This window comes from Tubulanus polymorphus, chromosome 3 (genome assembly GCF_964204645.1).
Source record: "Tubulanus polymorphus chromosome 3, tnTubPoly1.2, whole genome shotgun sequence".
Lineage (NCBI taxonomy): Eukaryota > Metazoa > Nemertea > Palaeonemertea > Tubulaniformes > Tubulanidae > Tubulanus > Tubulanus polymorphus.
In genome coordinates this window covers 19,458,835-19,480,837 of record NC_134027.1, presented here as the reverse complement: position 1 = coordinate 19,480,837, position 22,003 = coordinate 19,458,835, and the positions used below count along the sequence as shown (strand labels likewise).

The following is a 22,003-nucleotide window of genomic DNA, read 5'->3' as shown; positions in this document are numbered from 1 at the left end:
AAGGATTTTTAGGTACATTTGTAAATTATCCAAATGGGAGTACCATGTTTACAAACATTTGTGGGAAATCCTTTAGAAGAACCATTGGTTTGCTGTCTTTCGAAATCCAAATATTGTTACTATTGCTGAATATCCAATAGTATTTCAGCTTGGTAGTAATTCTAGGTCAAAAACATATGGATCGAGTTTTATGGACTAGGTCACCCTAGAATTAAATACTTGGCATATGCTACGGTATTATCTCAGTGAAAAATATGGAATTATCATATTGATGAAAAGAAATATGATTGAAACAGTACCTTCCACAAAAAGCAAGAATCGGAAATGTAGTGTACGTCTTTCCAGCCATCATCGCTATAGCGACAAGTACTGCGGCATCAGGATAATACGAAACCAGAATATCGCTGTCAACATTATCTCCAAAAGTCAAGTATCCGAAACTAGCAGTTACTGAATACGCTAATGCACAAATGATCAATGCAAATACCAATGTCTTTGAGAATTCGATGACTGAGCGATTTTTTAGACATGAGTATATAGGGACTGCACTAACATGGCACTGGAATTAACAAAACATTATAAGAAAATCTTTTCATATATAGAACCTACTTGAACTCAATGCATGACAAAGGTCCAGATCAGTATGATCAATAGATAAAACAATGTTCTTTCCACTCCAAGGACCTTGGTAGATTAGGTGAGGATCATAAAAGTAAAGCACTGCTAAAAGGTAGGCATAGGTCACAACCAACAGCTGCCCTTGCGACCTACCGTAGGACCCATTAACACACCGTTCCCGCCCAAATAACGTACAGCTTTCACGCTGCTACAGTAAACCATGCATAAGTCAGATTGTTTGGGTCCAAGAATCCTCTGACTTAGAAAGAGTCCGACTTAAATAAGTCGGATTTCTAACTTTTTTCTGAAAACTATGACTTAAACAAATTAATTGCTGTATCAGGAAAAATTAAATAAAAATCTAAGGTACAAGAAACGATTTAAAAACACAGAAATATTTCGAATTTATTTTTCTAATCTAATACACTAACCACAACTAACATAACGACTGTTGGTATGTATTGTCGAATTAAAGCCAGAAATAGGGGTCGAAACAGAGAAGAAATCAAACTACATGAAAAAAGGGAAAAATGGGAAGAAAATAGTAGGGCCCTCTGACTTTCGATGAGTGACTATAAGTAAATGTTTATTTGGGATCAAGAAAAGTACTACCAGATAAGTAGGTTGCCGACTTTTAATATCAAACCTTGGAATATAAATTTCTTTGAAATATAGGAAAAAATCGGGACTATCAATATTCAGCTGATATAAGGGATTATCCGACTTTGCTGATCCGACTTGCGCAAGGTTTACTGTATAGTTTAAAATAAAAAAACCCTGGATTTCATGTCCTGATTGATATTTTGGTGGAAAATGATCAATGAAATTTCTTTCAACATTTGCAGTGGTTTCGAGGCAAAACAAAAATTGGGATTCAGTCTCCAATGTGGATGAGGGAATGAAAAATAACCACCAGCCACATGCAGGTTTCAGGTGAAGATTTCTCATGGCTTTCATAGGTTCGAAATTATACGTCAAATATGCTGATTTTTATTGTTGGCCATATTCAGTACCTGATATCCAAAGCAAATTACTGGCACAACAATGAATATATCAGCAAAGTTGTCTGGTCTGAAAAAAGAACAAAAGATTTTTTTCACTTCCAGTCTTTATGAGAAGCATCGCTGAGAGATGGAAGGTTTTGTAGAGCTTGATTCTTTTTGCAGTTGCCAGAAGCTGGTATGATTGGAGTATTTTTCGACTCACAAATTGAATTGCAATTTCACAACTTTCACTTTAGCAAAACGAATCACAGAATCTGGAGATTTGCAAGGTTTTTAGGGGGGTGTATGCTCTTCTCTTAATCTGCTGCTGGCTGCATGTGCTTAAGATGGAACACAGGGGGTTCTGAGGATCTCCAAAGTTTCATCCGCACTTTTCAGCTAAAATATCTCTAATTATTCCACTTAAGCTTTTAATATTTGTACATCAAATTTTTGTAACGGTAGAACCCTGTCAGTGCTTTTCAAATAACATGAGTTCCTTCAAAGCACATTTTGCAGTTCAAAGGCAGGGGCGTAGCCGCCGGTGCGACAACTGCGACATATGTCGCACCAATAATTGAAAAACCCATTATGCTAAAACGTCATAATAAACCTTATTCTGTATTCATATGGGGGGGGGCGTTGGTAATGCACTTGAGATTTTCGGTGTAGGCCACATCCAACCCAGTGACTCCAGCGAGTTTTGTTTATAGTATTTATGGTATCACATCTGGACCATGCACCTGATCTCACAGTATCAAAGTTGCCGAATTCAGAAGACTTTTTCATATTACTTAGAGCGACTCAAACCGGTATTCTTCTGGTTATGTTTCACTGATTCTGTAGGTGTTTTTGTTCATGAAAAATGGACCATAATAAGGGATTTGACCAAATAAATTCTGCTCAAGTGCCGAAACATGGAAACCGAGAAAATCGAGAGTTACAATAAGCTAACATTAGTTTACTATTCATCAATAAATGGTCAAGGGCAGATCAAGCCTACCACTTGTATCGAGGGGTACTCAGGTTTGCCCTTCTATTTTTCTAGTTCGTGATTTTGACAGGCTCTTCTACTTACATGAATGTTTTATTCCGGGCAAGTATTCTGGAAGTAGTATAGAAAATGGTCTAAATGAATCTAAATGAACATAATTAACTTCAAGGGGGATAGACTTTATGCCCGAAATATGCTTAAAGATTGCATCTCAGAGCCTTGAAAAATCCAAATTTTCTGGGGGGAGTATCCCAAAGTCCCTCATTTTGTGCTATGATATAGTTGCCCTTCCGGTTCAGCAGGACTCTGGGATGGTGAAACATCTGGATTTGTCCCTGGACCAAAGATAACCTTACAGGCATTATATTATCTATAGAAAAATTATTCAAATATGAGCTCTCATAGCCATCAGAACGCATCTCAGACGTTTTAATGTTCAAAATTTTCTTGGGGGAGGGCCCCAAAACCCCCCTTCCAGACATCGCGCCTTCAGCGCTTGTTTGGATGTGCGCTCCGGATTGTCACACCATTGAATTTTAGGTGACTACGCCCCTGAAAGGTACCTATCAATTTCAACCTCTGGATCCACTAGATAAAGGGTAACCTTTTATGTACCCATTCCCATGACTGCTGTTGAATGTATTTAATACAGAGGAATGGTAAAGGTCGGTAATCTTAATCATTGCAAAGCGGTTCAAATCAATTGTCTGCTATCAACCACAGGTATGAACCTTTACTATGTACATGGTGCAAAGGTCATAACTAACCATAACAAGAGCCCCAAGGGGCACACTATGGTCAGCCTGTCAGCTTTCATAAGATGGCAAATGATGTATTCTGTGGGTTATATTTGTCAAAATACACTTCCAGCTCTTGAGTCAATATCTATAATTTACACAGGGAGCTGGCAGGATCAAATACCTCAGATCAATCTTTTCCCTTGGTTTTATTGATCTGAATGCGGAATCGAATTGAATAGGATTTACTGAAATTTGCTCAATAAATAAATATTTTATATGTTCAATAAAGTAAAATTGAATTGGATTTGATATTTTTCGGATTAAAATTTGATTGAATTTGCAGTTTGCGCACATGGCTAATGAACATATCAAGGTCATCCATGCATAAGTGTCAATGATATTTTCTGTAGTGTAAATAAAATCATTCCTCTCAAAAACCAAATCAACTAAAGATTTCACAGAAATCGATCTTAAAATACAATATAAATATCTTAAATATCTTATAGTTTGGAAATGGTTCAAAACTTCAACGAACGAACTATAAACGAATTAACACGGCACGAATGTAAAATGAATTGCTCGCCATTTTGTGACTATCCCATAATTACATCAGAACCCTTACAAAAAATTCACATATGTTATATGTGTGAATAACACACATTACATGTGTGAAAGGTGTGAAAGACACAGAAAACACATGTGATTCCAGCTATCACATGTGTGATCTGTGTTGTGGAGCATATCACATGTGTGAATAACACATGATCACATGTGTGATTCTGAAATACATGTGTGATTGAGAAATACATGTGTGATTCACACATGTTATTGGCTCAACAACACAGATCGCATGTGTAACCGCTAGGATCACACATGTCATTAGAATAACACATGTGATTAACATCAGTTATTCCAATCTGCAACACAGTGTGAATGTTTCGGATATGAACCATTCCCATGTTGGTTCCAAATTCTGAACATCTGCATTTTTGTCATAGAATCTATGTTGGAATAAGAATATAACTGCGCAATAAACCAAGTACCAATGTCCACGGACTATTGAGTTTGTATTTTCATTCGGCTTAATAAATAAAATAAGGTTATGATATGTTTTTACATTCGCTGTTGAGTTCTAAAAAAATATAAATATTCAACTAGGGGTCCAGGGACATCATGCCCACTTGGGAAGTGGTTTCAAATGCTCAACAATCTAACAATTTCAACATTTAACGCCCCCTGGTGACCATTTACAAAAACCAATGACCTTGAAACTCACCACAATCATAGAACATGTCAGCAGCTACGATTTTGTAATTGATTGTGATAACAAAATATGCCTCGTTACCAATTTAATATGGAAATACTAAGTCATTCTACTATTCAACGCCCCCTGGAGACCATATTCAAAACCCAATGACCTCGAAACTCACCGCAATCATAGAACATGTCATGAACTACAACTTTGCAATTGATCATGGTAACAAAATATGCCTAGGTACCAATATAATAAGGAAATACTAAGTTATTCTACTATTCAACGCCCCCTGGTGACCATATAGAAAAATGTCCTTAAAACTCGCAACAATCATAGATGATGTCATGAGCTACACAACTTTCCAATTGATTGTGGTAACAAAATATGCATAGGTACGAATATAATAAAGAAATGCTAAGATATTGTATTATTCAACGCCCCCTGGTGGCCATATACGAAATCCAATTACCTTGAAACTCACCACAATCATAGAACACGTTATGAGCTACAACTTTCTATTTGATTGTGGTAGCAAAATATGCTTAGGTATCAATATAATGTGGAAAAACTTTTTCCCATTTACGAATGAGTACTGGTGACAACAAGATGGCCGCCAATTGCGTCATAATTGGCTGATGAAAAAATATATGTCTCAGGTATAAAACATCCCTTTCCAAAGAATACCCATCACAAATTGTAATGAGAAATGGCAAACCAGTAGGAAGCTACAGGACTCAGAATTCGGGCCAAAATTAACATTTTTGGGCACTAAAAAGGTCATAGGACGGCCATCTTGAGTCCAACCGACCCAATTTTTGTTATGTTGATGGGCCCTGAGGGGATTCACATAAATCCGAAAGATCAAGGTAATTGATCAAAGCGTCTTCAAAATTTCCCTCATAAAGTTCAAAAATGTGTAGAAAGTACTGATTTTGGCGAACAACAATGGCTGCCAGTCGGCCATCTTGATTCTGACAGGGCCAGTTTTTGGGCTGAAGATGTGTCTAGGGTAGATACATGTGTAACACAAATATTAAGACATTACCTTGAAGCGTGATGATTGATGCATGATGGTTGATGATTGATGCATGCAAAGTACAACATGTCCATGCCTAACAAGTAGGCCTAGATTACACCATGAACTATTTTTAATCCACGATATGTCCAGGAAAAAGACACTCGTTTGCATACTATAGGCCTACTGTATAATTACTAAACTGAATGATCAGCCGGTATTGAACAGTATTTGCCAATTCTTTCTACATTGGAATAAATCATTTACAAATTAAAATGGAATTTTCCGTTATTAATCTAGGGAGTCAATACATTTCCTCGAGTAGTAATTTATCTACATGGAGAATGAAACATATACTTTCAGCCGGAACAAATTACTGAAAAAGAGGTTTTGAGTCCTGTTATGGTAAGTGTTGATTGAAAAAATTTATAAGCTAGTGTAAAAGTAGCGCCGTTTATTTTTCGTCTGGTTTCACTTATCATAATAATGTAACTTTGGCTTTTTTCATCAGATGATTGATATTAGGGATATTGATTTATTGTTTGGAATTGTGTGTAGTATTTAAATGTTTTATAATTTTGTCTCATTCCAGATCATGTTCTGAATTGTAGATTGGGGGTTACCGCGGCACAAATTAGAAAGAAGATTGGACAAATGCTGAAACAGTATAAATTGACGAAGTAAATCTGTAAATATTTGAAAATAAAATTCCCATTAACATGTAAGCTTACACAAGTGAGTTATTACATTTGGTTGGTAATTTTGAAAATTCATTTTGTTTTGCCACTACGTGGATCTCCTTTCAGGCAATGAGTTTTTAGGAAATAGTGAAGTATGGATGAAACATCATGTCCAATGAAAGAAGTGGTCAAATTTTGACCATTATGAATGTGAGCTTATACTTCTTCTTGAATACAGTCGTGTGGAGCTTGAACAAAGAGGATGACTGCAGATCACATGCGTTATAAATCACACATGACTGTGTTATGTGACATGTGTGATTTACATTCAGGGCTGTATCACACGTGTGATTCACATGTGTAAAAATGGGACAATTAGATTAGAAAATCACACGTGTGATACAGCTTGAATGTGAATCACATGTGTGATTCACATGTGTAAAAATGGGACAAAATCACACGTGTGATTCATATACAAAATCACACGTGTGATAATGTCCCATTTTTACACATGTGAATCACACGTGTTTTTTAAAAAATCACATGTGTGATTTTTTTGTAAGGGAAGCACCAAAATTCCTGGAATTTCCTAGGGTTTCCTGTATTCACATCAAAAGTTCAGGTTCAGGTCAATGCAAGTAACTTATCAAAAGCGGAGAATTTTCAATGTTTTTCGGGTTTTTCTCAGAAAATATTGCAATTCTACGTGCTACATGATAAAAGACAACCCCATAAGTCTTACCACTAAATTTTTAGCTGCGATTTTAACATTCTTCTGGCAGGGTATCAGGATGATTGCCCCCCTGGACAATTGCCCCCCAAATAAATCTTTTTAATCTTAAAGTAACCTCCAATATTAACTTCTAACTAATTATTTAATTACTCTCACCAACACCAACAACACCCACAGCATAGGTTAACTAATTGGCAACCAGCCGGCTCAACTTTTAAGCTCAGCAGAAATGAGAAACAAGGTATCGATTTTTTTTAGCCTAAAGACCCTATTTCACAAATATCTAAAATAGCTCTGATATTGCAGGGTTACTGAGGTTCGGTAGTAAAAAGGTGTCATACATGGCATAGCATTTATTGTATCTATTGAAGAAGTTTCAAATAATTGGAATGTTTTGTAGCTTACTTCTCTTTGATTGTTCCTGGAGTGATATCACTTGTAAAATATTTCACGATGACTAAAATCACAATGTAAATAATACCTATAACTCCCAGGAAACTGAAATGCAAAAATGACAAAAGGTTCAGTAAAATGGTCACTTAAAATTTTCACGATCTAGTTTTATAAAAATCACTTTATAAAAATTTCCCAGGAAATGGTGAATCTTGTGAGGGTCCAGGAGTGGGAAGCATAATGGCATATACTATATATCAGCCTTTGGGATGTACGTAGGTGATGTTCATCCACAAAACTGGACCCGGTAGATACAACCATTAGAAATGTCTAATAAATACCTGGCATATTTTAGGAAGTCAATCCGTTTGGCATAACACAGTGGTAGAATTAAGAATATAGAAGTTGCTATCATCGTAAACACTCGATTAAAATACCAATAATGGCAGAAATCATCTCCATGAACAAAGAAAAAAACTGCAAAGAAATTATTAATTATATTTACTAGATATTGTTAACTAGTTAAAGGATATAGGCATAAGACATAATGCAGGAAGGCAAAGAAAATCTTGTGGACGTGGGGATGCTGGTGGAATGACGAAGCTATCTATGATGTGTGTAGGGCCGGCGTGAATTTCATCAGCGGCTACAAGCGGTCAATATGAAAATGTGTAAACAAATAATTTCAATATTCAAATGTTTTAGAAAATATGTATGATATTAGGGGTATGCAGGTTTCATGGGATTAGCAATTTATGATAGCATAGCTGTTAGATACGGCTCAGCGTCCTCTGATGGCATGTGTGTAGGTCAAAATTTGATTCAATTCTTTATTGATCCTTATTACATTGAAATTCTGGGAGAAAATTCCCAAATTCAATAAAAACAAATTTTAAAACAAGAAAGTACAACGTACAAGACACACGGGTAATTCATACAGAATAACATAAACAAGTTATTTTAAATGACAATGTCTACTTCAACCCAGCCTCAAGACTAGGATACCGAGTGGCAGCCAAACCCATGGCTCGGGGACCAGGCCGGCTGGCTAGGCCACACGATATGCTCGAAGTCATGATGAAGCAGACATCAGAATGCTCTTTCCTCAACGATGGAGGCAATGAAGTAGCAGACCAGCTTACAGGCAAAAGTGAATGAAGTTGGTCGTAAGTTATCAATTATTGACAAAAAAAATTAAACCACTACTAGAGTCGAAGACCTGTATCATCTACCCAATCTCCAAATCTCATAATTCCCCAAATTTCTTAAAACTTCGAGTTTCAAATTTGCAATTCCACATTACTTTAGCCGAGATATTCTACATTTTTTTCAGAGGATTGGGACCTTGAAATAATAGGACTTTGGGTAATGATGCTTCGGCACAATGGGACAGCGGAGTATTGGGACTTCCGGAGCAATGGGACTTCGGATTAATGAGTAAGCCCCAAACGGTCTTAGAACTATCCATTTCAATGGGATTCAAAACTATGTGTCACTTCACAGCGCTGTTGGCTGGCTCATTAACAGCAATCCAAAATCGCAAAAAGAAATATATGTGGAGGCATCCTATCACGTGCTAACGACTTCGTCATCCTAAAAACACTATGTTCTATCTGGAATCAAATATCAACAGTTCAAATATCCTTCTTTGTGCATGTAAAGGGGGAGGGAGGGGTCAAAATCTACATGCTGGTTATTAGTTTTGAAATGACTGTTGCGATTTTGCAACACTGGCTTATACTTGAATACACGGTGTCTCCGAATAAGTTTGTCAATCCTTTTGATTGCTCATTCTGGCTTTGAGTATGCCTTTTATTACAGCTACGAATGCCTAAGATGTTGACGTCAAGTACATTGTTGAATCAAATGAATCCTGTCATGGCATGAAATAACTGAGGAAAGTCATTTCAAGGATTTAAATATCTTAGCATTCTATCTGATATGCATCACGAGCTAGACCATACGAGGACCCCATATAAACATAGCAAAGCTAGAAAAGCTTAACATATCAAACGCTGGGCAGAATTAAATACTGTACAGTTTGAAAGGTCTGAGAGGATTTCTTAGCATACTATTTTACTACTGCTGGTACATAGATACATTCTAAAATGGCCACAAGTCAGCCATCTTCAACTTCTTCATAAAATAAATCACAAGTGCACAACTACATACCATGCTCAATATGAATTTCCTCCAAATACAACAACATACCTGTTGTCCCACGCAAAATTCACTACATAGATAGATGCCAAAATGGCCATCAGGTAGCCATCTTTGATTTTGCAAAAAAATAAATCGCAGATGCACAACTACAAGTCGGTACCATACCAATGAGCGCATAAGAACTGTTTTTAAAGGATTTTTGTGTCTTTGACTTGTATCATTATTGTTAATTTGATTATGCGTATCGGTTAAGTTCCGTTACGAAAGCTGAATCGCAACTTAGTATATAAGGTTTGAATTCTGTCAATGCAATACGTGTGTTTCAATTCCCTTCATTTAGAGTGGCATGGTGTGGCTGTGCAGAAAAACCCATTATCGCTGTTTTGCAACAATATTTAGGGTTTTCTGTTACACCACAGAAAACCCTATTGATATTTGCGTGTTTATCATTATTATTTGACAACTTCGTCAAAACTGCAAACGCTTTCTTACCTTACCGCTGTTTCCGATACAATCCGTTTTATTCCATTTAGCTCACTTTGATCTACAGATACTGCATGGGAATTTTGATGAATCAACATTACAAAAGTACTGTCGGACCGTAAACATCGAAAATTGAGCCCCATTCAATGAGGCAACATGTTTTTCTGAGTCGTCATCCCTAAATCCACCGCAGGCTGCTCGTCACTTCCATTCAAGTATAAATGAACAAATTTATTGCTGCAAGACTTCACTTTCAGCCGCGGTCTTCTAACAGTTATTTTAACAATTAGCCTAACTCTTTTCTTGATCGCTACACTTCACCGATCCACAGGATATTTACTACTCTAAATATTATACGCACTCTCAAGCTGTAAAGATCGATGAATCATCGTGTGTCTTTACATCGTCATTCCATGGATCCGCTGCGAGTTCTCCTTGCCATGAGAATCAAATCAAGTACAAATAAATTTATTACTCCCAGTGATTTTGCCGCCGGCTTCATACAGTTAGTCAAATAATATTCTAATTTCCTTTACCAAATTTGCCGGATATTTACTACAATGAATCATTTAAGTACCGGCGCCAGATGTAGGCCTAAACTAAACAGATGCAGCGGAGAAAAGCTGTAGTGTTGACGAGGTATCAAAATAAATGAATTTATTACTACCAGTGATTCAGCCGCGGACTTCAACCATATATCAATATTCTATTTGTCCTACAATACATACCTATTTTACCAAATGCACAGGTAATTTACTAAATACCTGTATATAACACATTCTTATCCGTAAGCCGAACTCACGCTTTTCGGATTAAGTGTTTCCAATATCGCGATCGAACAAAATGGATTTCGTTCGAACAAAACTTTTGTTGAAAAATTTGTTCGAACAATTGTTCGAACAAAATTGTTTTCGCTCAACAAATCTTTTTGTCGGGACAAAAAGTTTTTCGTTCGAACAAAAAGTATATTGTTCCATCAAACAGTTTTGTTTTCATTCGAACTAAATTTTCTTGTCGGAACATTAAGTTTTTCATTCAAACAAGTATGTTGTACCATCGATCAGTTTTTCATTCCAAAGAAAAAGTTGTTTGTGGAACTAAATAGTCTTTTTGTTATAATGAGTAATCTTTATTCGATCGAAATAATCTTCTCTTTCGAACACAAAGGTATAATATGCCACTGGGTTTACTTTGTATCCAATATCCATATTATACATTTTTAGATTGAAGTTTATCTTCAATGTTTCTGACCATGTACGGATAAACTTGGTAAGGTCGTTTTGGAAATTTACTCGGTCCCGTACATTTCGGATTACTCTGTAAATCATTTATCAGGACTGTGAAGAGAAGACCACTTAGGATACTTCCTTTAGTGACTCCACTAGTCAGATCTACTTATTTCCAAGAATAGACAGTTCAGTTGATTTCGGCCCCCTGTTTTCAGAGAAAACAACTGAGCCATTTAAGCGACCCATCATTGATACCATTTCCTAGAGGCTTGTTTAGTAATTGCTATGTAGTGCCTTATCAAATGCTTTTTGAAATCCATAAAGACTAAATAAGGCCTAACAATCGATTTTCCAGAGTCAAATTACCATCTGGTCCAATCATCCATGGTACAAGTAAGCCCAATTGAATGTTTGCAGAGTTTCATTTTCTAAAACCGTGTTGACCGTCGAACAGGATTCTAAATTCCCTTCACGTTCATGGCCTGGTGGGGCCGCGTCAGCATACACACGTTCGTGTTCGACATGAACAAGGCTGTGCAGAAAACCCATTATCGCTGCTTGAGCTTTATTTCGATCTTCCCTTTCCCACACGATTTTCGTTGAAAGTACATAGGCTTTTTTAGCTTACCACTGTTTCCGATACATTTCGTATAATATCCTTTAGCTCACTTCGATCTACAAATACTCAGTTGGTATTTTGATGAATCAACGTTATAAAAGCACTGTCAAGCCGTAATCATCGAAAATTAGGCTCCATTCAATGAGGCGACATGTTTTTTTGAGTCGTCACTTCCATTATCAATTGACTTCCATTATATCAAAGCATAAATACGCAAATTTATTACCACAAGACTTCACATTCAGCCGCGGTGTTCAAACAGTAATTTTAACAATTACCCATTTTAATATCAAAAGCACTGTCGAGCTGTAAAGGTTGATGAATCAACGTGTGCCGTGAACATCGTCATTCCGCGGATCCGCTGCAAGTTTCTCAACACCATTAGAATCAAATCAAGTACAAATAAATTAATTACTCCCAGCGATTTTGCTGCGGATTTCAAAGAGTTAGTTTAACAATATTCTATTTTCTTTTACCAAATGTACCAGATATTTACTACGATAAATCATTTAGGTACCGGCGAGTTGTAAGCCTAAACTAAACACGCCGAACTGATGCAGCGGAGAAAAGCTGTTGTGTTGACGAGGTATCAAAAGGTGGGCAGAGAAATGCTATTGCGGTGACGAGGTATCAAAATAAATGAATTTATTACTACCAGTGATTCGGCAGTGTTGTCAAATCGCGAAACGACGGAATCGCGGAATTTTTCAAAAACACGGAATTTCGTCATTTTCACTATAAATAGTAACCAGGTTTTCCCGTGGGGATACTCACTGTCGGACAAGGCATCGGACACATGTTTTCATAAACAGGTACCAGTAGGCCTATGTGATAATTCATTATATTGCCAGTCAACAACTTAATCTGTGATGCAAAGTATCGCCGTATCGTACTACACTGAAAGACTCAAATAAAAACGGTGGTAAATGAATAAATAGACCTTATGTATATTTCATTCTGGCTTTAGGATTGATCATGCGTGTTGTGTTTCTACGTTGTTATAAGCATAAGTAGTGTATCTGGGAAAGTTTATGAAAATTAAATGATATTAGAGATTATAAAATGGTTTGGTTTTATGAGATGTTTTCTTAATGACTGCTATTACATATTTGTTCCTAAGTACTGATTATTTGGATCAAATAAGAATCTTATTGGTACTAAATCGGTACTTGTTTGGTCCTAGGATCTCATGTTTGGAACCACGTAGAACAACGACCGGGCCGACCTACCGTGAATGTGCCCAAATTCAACTGATAATATTCCTTCTGAAGTTCGCAAAAAGTCAACTAACGTCGATAACCAAAGTACGCCTAGGTGGTCTCTTTTTCCTACTTGATTCTGACTGTGCTGCAGGTTGCAGCTGGCAGCCAGTCAACAGAAGCGTAAAATAATTTCCGATAAAATAGCCTGCAAATAATGGGATTCGAACCTAACTCAGTGCATCGATCGGTCTGGTGCCTTGTCCGACAATGGGTATCCCCATGGGAAAACACAGTACTCTTTATAGAGAAAATAAAGAAATTTTGTGTTTTTTTTCAATTCAGCAATTCCGTTGTTCCGCATTATTACAACACCGGTGATTCGGCCGCGGGCTTCAACCATTTATCGATATTCTATTTTTCCAACAGTACATACCGATCTTTACCAAATCTACAGGATATAGACAAAACACCTGTATAGAACAGATTCTTATCTGTAAGCTGGACTCACCCTTGATATTCGAGGTAAGTGTTTTCGATGCAGTGGGTGATAGGACATCGCTTCTAGGCCAACAATGTTTCTTCATAATCCGAAAAATTGATTTTATGAATGGAATGCGAGACCTACCCCTGTTAAATAAGGTGTAGGAATACGATGTTTAGGAGGGTTGATTAGCAATAGGCCTAAGCGCCTTCTGTCAGGCATATGCGCATATGTAGGCCTACATATAAAGATTTTTTTAAAGCTTTTATAGCATTGTCTAACAGGCAGCTTTATAAACTTTAAGTTTTCATTTAAGTTTTTTCATCATTAATGAAACTGGTATTTATTACTAATGACTTTTGTTATTCCGGAGCCCAAGATGAAAAAGATCCTTTCTTCGTTTGAACATCTTTTTGAACAAAAAATATTTTGTTCGATCAAACAAAATTGATTTCGAGCGTACAAAACTTTTTTTTTTATTTGTTAATTGTTTTCGCTCAAAAGGTTTTTTGTCAGAAAAAAGTTTTTCTTTCGTACAAAAAGTACATTGCTCGATCGAACAGAATGGTTTTCATTCGAACAAAATATTCTTTTCGGGACATAAAATTTTCGTTCGAAGAAGTATATTGTTCGATCCAAGTGTTCATTCCAAAGAAAAATTTTTCATGGAACTCAATAGTCTTTTTGTAGTTAGTAAGGAGTTATCTTCATTCGAACAAAATAATCTTTATCACTCGCACGTATAAGACAATGAACCTCGGTTTTCTTCGTACATCCATATTATGCCTTGTTTCAGACCATGTATGGAACAAACATTGTTTAGTTCGTTTTGGAAATTCACTGGACCTGTACATCTTGGATTATTCTGTATATCATTTGACAGTGAAGAGAAGGAGACTTAGGATACTACCTTGCATTACTCCACTGGTTAGACCTTATTTCCAAGATGACACAGTTCCGTTGATTTCGGCCACCTTTTTTGTTCGTAGAAAAATGCTGAGCCATTTAAGTGACCCATGATCATCGATACCATTTTCAAATAGCTTGTTTAGTAATCGCTGATGAAGTACCTTATCAAATGCTTTTTTTGAAATCTATAAAGACTAATTAAGGCCTATCCAGAGTCAAGTTTTAAGTAAGCCCAATTGACTGTTTGTAGACCTTCCTTTTATAAAACCGTGTTGGCCGTTGAACCCGATTCTAAATTCCCTTCATTTTCATACCATAGTGGGGCTGCGTCGGCATACACGCATTCGTTGGTTGACACATTATCCAGACAAGATCAAGAATACGAACAAGGCTGTACAGAAAACCTGTCATCGCTGCTTTGCAGCTATATTTAGTATTAATGTTCTATGTAATTGTTTGGTAGCGCAAAATTGAGCCGCTACTGAACTATGGTAAACCCACAATGAACACAAGCAAAATAATCAACAATTTCAGTACAATATTCAATGGCCCTCAAGGTGAAAAATACAGAAACAAATATCTTTCACATGTTCACATAGATCATGTCACGACCTGCAATTGATTGTGGTTACAAAATATATACAAGTACGAATAAATGAAAATACTAGGGGTCCAGGGACACCATGCCCACTTGGGAAGTGGTTCCAAATGCTCAACAATCTAACAATTTCAATATTCAACGCCCCCTGGTGACCATATACAGAATCCAATGACCTTGAAACTCACCACAATCATAGAACATGTCAGCAGCTACGATTTTGTAATTGATTGTGATAACAAAATATGCCTCGTTACCACTTTAATATGGAAATACTAAGTTATTCTACTATTCAACGCCCCCTGGTGACCATATTCAAAACCCAATGACCTTGAAACTCACCACAATCATACAACATGTCACGAACTATAACTTTGTAATTGATCATGGTAACAAAATATGCCTAAGTACCAATATAATAAGGAAATACTAAGTTATTCTACTATTTAACGCCCCCTGGTGACCATATAGAATAACTAATGGCCTTAAAACTTGCCACAATCATAGATGATGTCATGAGCTACAACTTTGCAATTACTTGTGGTAACAAAATATGCTTTGATACGAATATAATATAGAAATACTAAGATATTGCATTATTCAACGCCCCCCTGGTGGCCATATACAAAAACCAATGACCTTGAAACTCACCACAATCATAGAACACGTTATGAGCTACAACTTTCTAAATGATTGTGGTAACAAAATACGCTTAGGTATCAATATAATGTGGAAAAACTTTTTCCCACTCACGAACGAGTACTGCTGACACCAAGATGGCCGCCAATTGCGTCATAATTGGCTGATGAAAAATACCTGTCTCAGGTATAAAACATCTCTTTCCAAAGAATACCCATCACAAATTGCAATGAGAAATGATAAACCAGTAGGAAGCTACAGGACTCAGAATTTGGGCTAAAATTAACATTTTTGGGCACTAAAAAGGTCATAGGACGGCCATCTTGAGTCCGATCGACCCAATTTTTGTTATGCTGATGGGCCCTGGGGGAATTCACATATATCCGAAAGATTAAGGTAATTGATCCAAGCGTCTTCAAAATTTCCCTCAAAAAGTTCAAAAATGTGTAAAAAGTGCTGATTTTGGCGAACAACAATGGCTGCCAGTCAGCCATCTTGAATCTGACAGGGCCAGTTTTTGGGCTGAAGATGTGTCTAGGGTAGATACATGTGTAACCCAAATATCAAGACATTACCTTGAAGCGTCTTCAAAACTTCCCAAAATAACTGGATTCCGTCTACGGACGGACGGACGGACGCTATGACGGACGGACGAAAAGTGAACGCAATAGCCCGCTGGGACTAAAGTCCCAAGTGGGCTAACAAGGTATTTGACTACTCAATTCCTGGTGAACATATAAACAAAACGAATGACATTGAAACTGACCACGTTCATAGAATATGTTATATGCTACAAATTTGCGATAGATTGTGATGACAAAATAGGTACCCATACGAATTGGTTATATTGTAATTTCCAACTCCTTGATAAACAGGATAATAGAAAATGTGTCTCTTGACAATATGAGCCCTAATTTAAAAATAAATGTAAGGCGATTTCCTTTTGGCATTTTCCTCAAACAACCATTCTCCATCAATGAATGAGGTGTGGGTTGACTGCGTGTTGGCTGCCGATTGTAGAAGAATTTACTGATCCAAAAACCTTATATTTAAAAAAACCCTTTCAAAAGTAAACCTATCTACCCGTAATTTCCATACCATCCAACTGAATTGAGACCTGTATTGACTTTTTTTGGCTCATAAATTCTATAGGACAGCCATCTTATTTCTAATTGATTTTTTTCATAGCCTGTGTGCCAAAGGTACATGTATATGTGTTAAACAAACATCAAGAAAATGCATCATCATTTTTTCAAATCTTCCCAAAATAAATCTTCCCAAAATAACTTGGTAAGGCCTACGTCTAGGGAAGAAAAGTAACGCAAATAGACCTTAAAAGCTTCACCTAAATGGCGCAAGTGGGCTAAAATAAAAATACTTACATCTGTCCCACTGATCACCGACCACGATGAAAAATGTGATACAAGTTCCAAAACAATACAGTACAATACACACTGAACAGATTGTCTGTGCAGTCCTGCCTAACAGCGAATAGATCACATCCTGATAGGTGGCGCTTTGATGTACATCAGAACAATAGGCTAATACGAGTAACGAAGAGACAATAAACACCATCAATACCTGAAATAAGGTTTGAACAAGGTTTAGAATATCAATGATAGATGTACGTTAAGTAAGTACCAACCATCCATTAAAATTATTGCATTGAAATAAAGCTTTCAAAATTAGTAACTTACAGCTTGTACAGAAATTGCAGTAGTGATACCTCCTGCAGCACTAAATGCTGCTGGCAAAGCCAGCAAACCCGCCCCTAAAGCAGCATTTACAACTAAAAATATTGATGCATACCAGGTAGTACCTGAAAAATGAACAACAAATATTCTTCAGTAGAATTCTCCTAAACCTGTACTATTGGAAATTTCATTTTTCAATGAATTAGGCGGTTACCTATTTGGAAAACTGAGAAAATGAATGAATAGAAATATGGAATCAATGATCCTATGGCCACCTCAATTATACTTAGCACTTTGTATTCCATAAGATTATCTATAGACTGTAGAAAATAACTGAGTGTGCTTCTTTATTGAGCAAAGGCGGTTTAGGTGTCGCAAATGGTTATGCCAGTGGATTATTGTATCTCCGGCTATACGTGCCGCATCGATATTATCACTTTTCCCGGCTACAAGTGCCGAGCGATTTTTCGTCTTGCTTCCTGCAAGTGCAGCGATCCATCTCGGACCGCATGATTTGATGCAGCAAAGATCATTATTGCGCCGAATATAAGTATCTGTCTGCTACTATCTGTATATAGTGTAAATAAACATATTCATTTCCAACGTGACAAGTTTCCGTTAAATGGTTTGAGGTTTCCCAGTCACGTGGCAATCGGGACAATGGTGGCAGCGGTGGGATACCTCATTTAGCCATATCAGCACCACAGTGCTTAATTTAGAACGGTAAACAGTCGTTGGAAGTTATCTCGCGAAGCATCGTAACTGATATCGTATAAAGTTCGTCTGAAGATTGTTGTCGCAACATATAAACACAACACGTATCTCGTTATTAATGTGCGAAGTTGCTGCTTACATTGTTTGCCGAAGTTGGTATGGGATGTCGCTGTTCTGCTGAGTTAAAGTCGTCGAAGCAACTCTAATTGTGGAATTGGACATTGACATTATAAATAATTTGAAAAAAACTTTATTGTGTATGATTAATGTTTACGTGTGGTTCTGGTTTTTCATCTGTTTATCTTATTGTTTGTTTCAGGGCTATAACTGTACTTGAACAGTCAACGTGGGTTTGTAGGATTTCCTCCATGACGGGCAGCGCGTGCATGATCTAACGAGTCCCCTGGTGTATTCCAATTTTACGGTAATTTCGCGTAAGTAGGGATCGCAGAGTGAAGATTGCAGTTCTATACGGGTGTTTGTTTTTATTCACTTTTATCCCGTCGCTCACGGTTGAAGGGTTTCCTCTAGTACAAGGAAACTGTCCTGTTTCATTCGTGTTTAAAATTGCTTCATATTCAACTGTTTTATTGTTAAATATGGATGTTGAAAAGTTTGTTAAAGTTGGTAAGGAATTAAGTTTGGAGAATAAGGAGCTTCAAGAGTTTATTGATATTGCTAGAGAGGAGCGTAGAATGTAGCGCGAACAGGAGCGAGAGCAGCTGGTCCGCGAGCAGGAGCGTGAGAACATGAAACGCGAAGATCGCGAACTCCAGCGGCGTCACCAGATCGCACTTCTCGAGGCGCAGAATGCGCAAACAAACTCTGGTAAGTCTGTCTTAACTCCTAAAATTCCAAATTTTGATGAACGCAAAGATGACATTGATGCATATCTACTGAGGTTTGAACGTTATGCTGAAAATGCTGGCATAGAACGGGATGTGTGGAACACATACTAGAGCGCTCTACTGACCGGAAAGGCGCTGGAGGTTTATTCCCGTGTTCCTCCCTCAGAGATTAGAGATTACGATCATTTGAAAACCGCCCTACTTAAGAGGTTTGAATTGACTGAAGACGGTTTCAGGGAAAAAATCCGTCAAGCAAGGCCTGAACAGGGTGAGACGTTTACACAGTTTTCTGTGCGTTTAGAACATTATGTAACGCGCTGGATCGAGATGGCTGGCGCAGAAAAAAAACCTATGAGGGATTACTTGATCTAGTGTTGCGTGATAAATTCCTGCAAACCTGTAACAGTGATCTGGTTTTGTTTTTGCAGGAAAGGGTGCCCGAATCATTGTCTGAGAAGATTAAGCTCGCTGACCAATTTTGCGAGGCCAGGGGCGGAAATAGTGTAAGGTTGTCCCGGCTATGGAAGGATAGAAATAGTCCCGCTCAGGACAACAGGAGTAGGTTCAATGGACAGGTCGATGGCCAGTATCCAGGAAAAGGTGAGTCAAAAGTGGCGAAACCTGTCTGTGAGTTTTGTAAGATAAGCGGTCATACTGTGGAGAGATGTTTTAAGAAACATCCAGAACTAAAGCGTGGGCACCGAGGTTCAGCGGCAGTACATGATGGCGATGATAATTCACCTGTATATAATTCAAATATGCCAATTTCTCAAGGTAAAGTCGGTGGTCGGATCGTCACGGTTCTTAGGGACACCGGTTGTAGTGGCGTGATCGTAAACAGAAGTTTAGTAAACCCCGATCAATTAACCGGCGAGTACCAAAGTTTTAATTGCATAGATAATAGAACTATTTTGGCCCCTGTCGCGAAGTTGTCGGTGGATACGCCATATTTCACAGGTGAGTGCGAGGCTTGGTGCCTGAATGATCCATGTTATGACCTGGTAATCGGGAATATTCCTCAAGCCAGACAACCCAACAATCCTGATAGAAGTTTGCGAGTCTGCAGTACCGTCAAAACTAGAGCCCAGAAAATAAAAGAGTCGTCCTTTGTCTCCGTTACAAATTTCTAATTTAACTGGTGCTACGGAAGTTACGCCTGAAAAGTTGAAGAAAGCTCAGCAAAGTGATGAGTCATTATTTAAATGTAGAGGGTTGGCAAAATCCGGTACTATTAAAAAGGAAGTTAAACGGGGCAACAACTTCTTTTGTTCACAAGAAGGGATTATTATACCGTAAGTACAGTTCTCCAAAGGTGAACCAAGGTCGTGTTTTTAATCAAGTGGCTGTTCCTGTAAAATATCGGTCCATGGTGATGGCTATGGGTCACGATACGTGTCTTAGTGGACACATGGCTTGTGCGCGTACAGAAGACCGCGTTACTCCCCATTTCTATTGGCCCGGTATTACCTCTGATATAAGACGGTATTGTCAGTCATGCGATATATGTCAACGTACACAGAAGGGTCGCGTGTCTAAGGCATCGTTGGGTAAGATGCCAATAATACGCACACCATTTGAACGTGTAGCAGTTGATATCGTTGGTCCTTTGAATCCCGTGACTGAAACTTATAACAGATATATTCTTACTCTCGTAGATTTCGCAACGAGATATCGGGAAGCTGTGGCTTTGCCAAGCGTGGATACGGAGCGGGTTGCCGAAGCTCTCCTCGATATTTTTTCCAGGATCGGAATTCCAAGAGAAGTACTCTCCGACAACGGAGGGCAGTTTACGTCAGATATGATGGGTGCCATCCACCAACTGCTGTCTTTAAAGGGTATAACGATTACTCCCTATCACAGTATGGGCAATGGCTTATGTGTAAGGTATAACGGAACCCTTAAAGTGATGCTAAGGAAAATGTGTGCAGAGAAGCCTACGACTTGTACGAATGTGACTCCGCATTCTACAGCGGTGGCTGTGATCGAATGTGATAATATGGTTAAAGACGAGGTGAGTGATGATTTTGTAAAATCTCTTTGTCCGACCAATGACGGCAAAAGTTTGCATGATGTTGTCGTCTCCCCTGACCTGAACCCGGAGGAGCGGAAAGGGTTAGTTTCCTTACTACAAAGGTATGATGACGTTTTGACCGACGAGCCAGGTAAAACGGATTTAGTGGAACACGACATTGTTTTGTCCACTAATGAACCGATTCGAACCAAGCAATACCCCTTGCCCTTCAACGCTAACGAGGTGCTTGAGAAAGAAATAGATGCGATGGAAGGGATGGGAATCATTGAAGATTCCGATTCTCCATATTCTTCTCCACTGTTAATGGTAAAAAACCCGACAGTTCGAACCGAGTGTGTATTGATTTTAGAAACATCAATCGGGTGACAACATTTGATGCAGAACCCATGGGTGATACAGAACAAATATTTGCAAAATTGTCTGGTTATAAATATATCAGCCAGATCGACCTGACAAAGGGATACTGGCACTTACCTTTGAAAGATGGCGCGAAAGCGTACACGGCTTTCTCGACCAGTAAAGGGTTAAAACAGTTCAAAAGAATGCCCTTCGGCCTGGTTAATGCTGGGGCTAGTTTCAACCGTTTAATAAGGAAAGTTCTCAAGGGAATGTCCAACGTAGATAATTTTGTTGACAATATTATTTTCACAGTTACTTGGGAACATCACCTAGAGACGCTTGAGGAAATCTTCCGTCGACAGGCAAGCTGGCCTAACGGCTAGACCAAGCAAATGCGAGCTTGGTTTCAGCAAACTAAAATGTCTTGGTTTCATTGTAGGATCAGATCGACTGGAACCTTGCAAAGACAAAGTGAGGGCTATCGTTGATTCACCACCCCCTAGAACGAAAAAGGCTGTGAGGTCGTTCCTGGGAATGGCTTCATTTTACTCGAGATTTATTCCCGACTATTCGGCAATTGCCGCACCACTAACTGAACTGACCAAAAAGGGTCAACCAAACAAGGTAAACTGGGAAGCTGCT

At 38.0% G+C, this 22,003-nt stretch overlaps 1 protein-coding gene and 1 pseudogene across 7 annotated transcripts in view; one reads left to right on the top strand and one right to left on the bottom strand.

Annotated features, from left to right (window-relative positions):
- LOC141901866 (sodium-coupled neutral amino acid transporter 7-like) overlaps positions 1-22,003 on the bottom strand; it is a 41,620-nt gene that overhangs the window by 4,698 nt on the left and 14,919 nt on the right. For all 7 annotated transcript variants that reach the window (XR_012618866.1, XM_074789402.1, XM_074789401.1 and 4 more), the window contains 6 exons: positions 17,432-17,553; positions 17,117-17,315; positions 7,753-7,888; positions 7,424-7,516; positions 1,632-1,689; positions 300-559 (listed from right to left, as the gene is read on the bottom strand). Coding sequence is in view for 6 of the 7 variants with exons in the window: in XM_074789402.1 (XP_074645503.1) it covers positions 300-559; positions 1,632-1,689; positions 7,424-7,516; positions 7,753-7,888; positions 17,117-17,315; positions 17,432-17,553 (868 nt within the window). In the remaining variant the exon portion in view is untranslated. The remainder of the gene's footprint in view (positions 1-299; positions 560-1,631; positions 1,690-7,423; positions 7,517-7,752; positions 7,889-17,116; positions 17,316-17,431; positions 17,554-22,003) is intronic.
- LOC141901087 (uncharacterized) lies at positions 18,261-20,120 on the top strand (annotated as a pseudogene).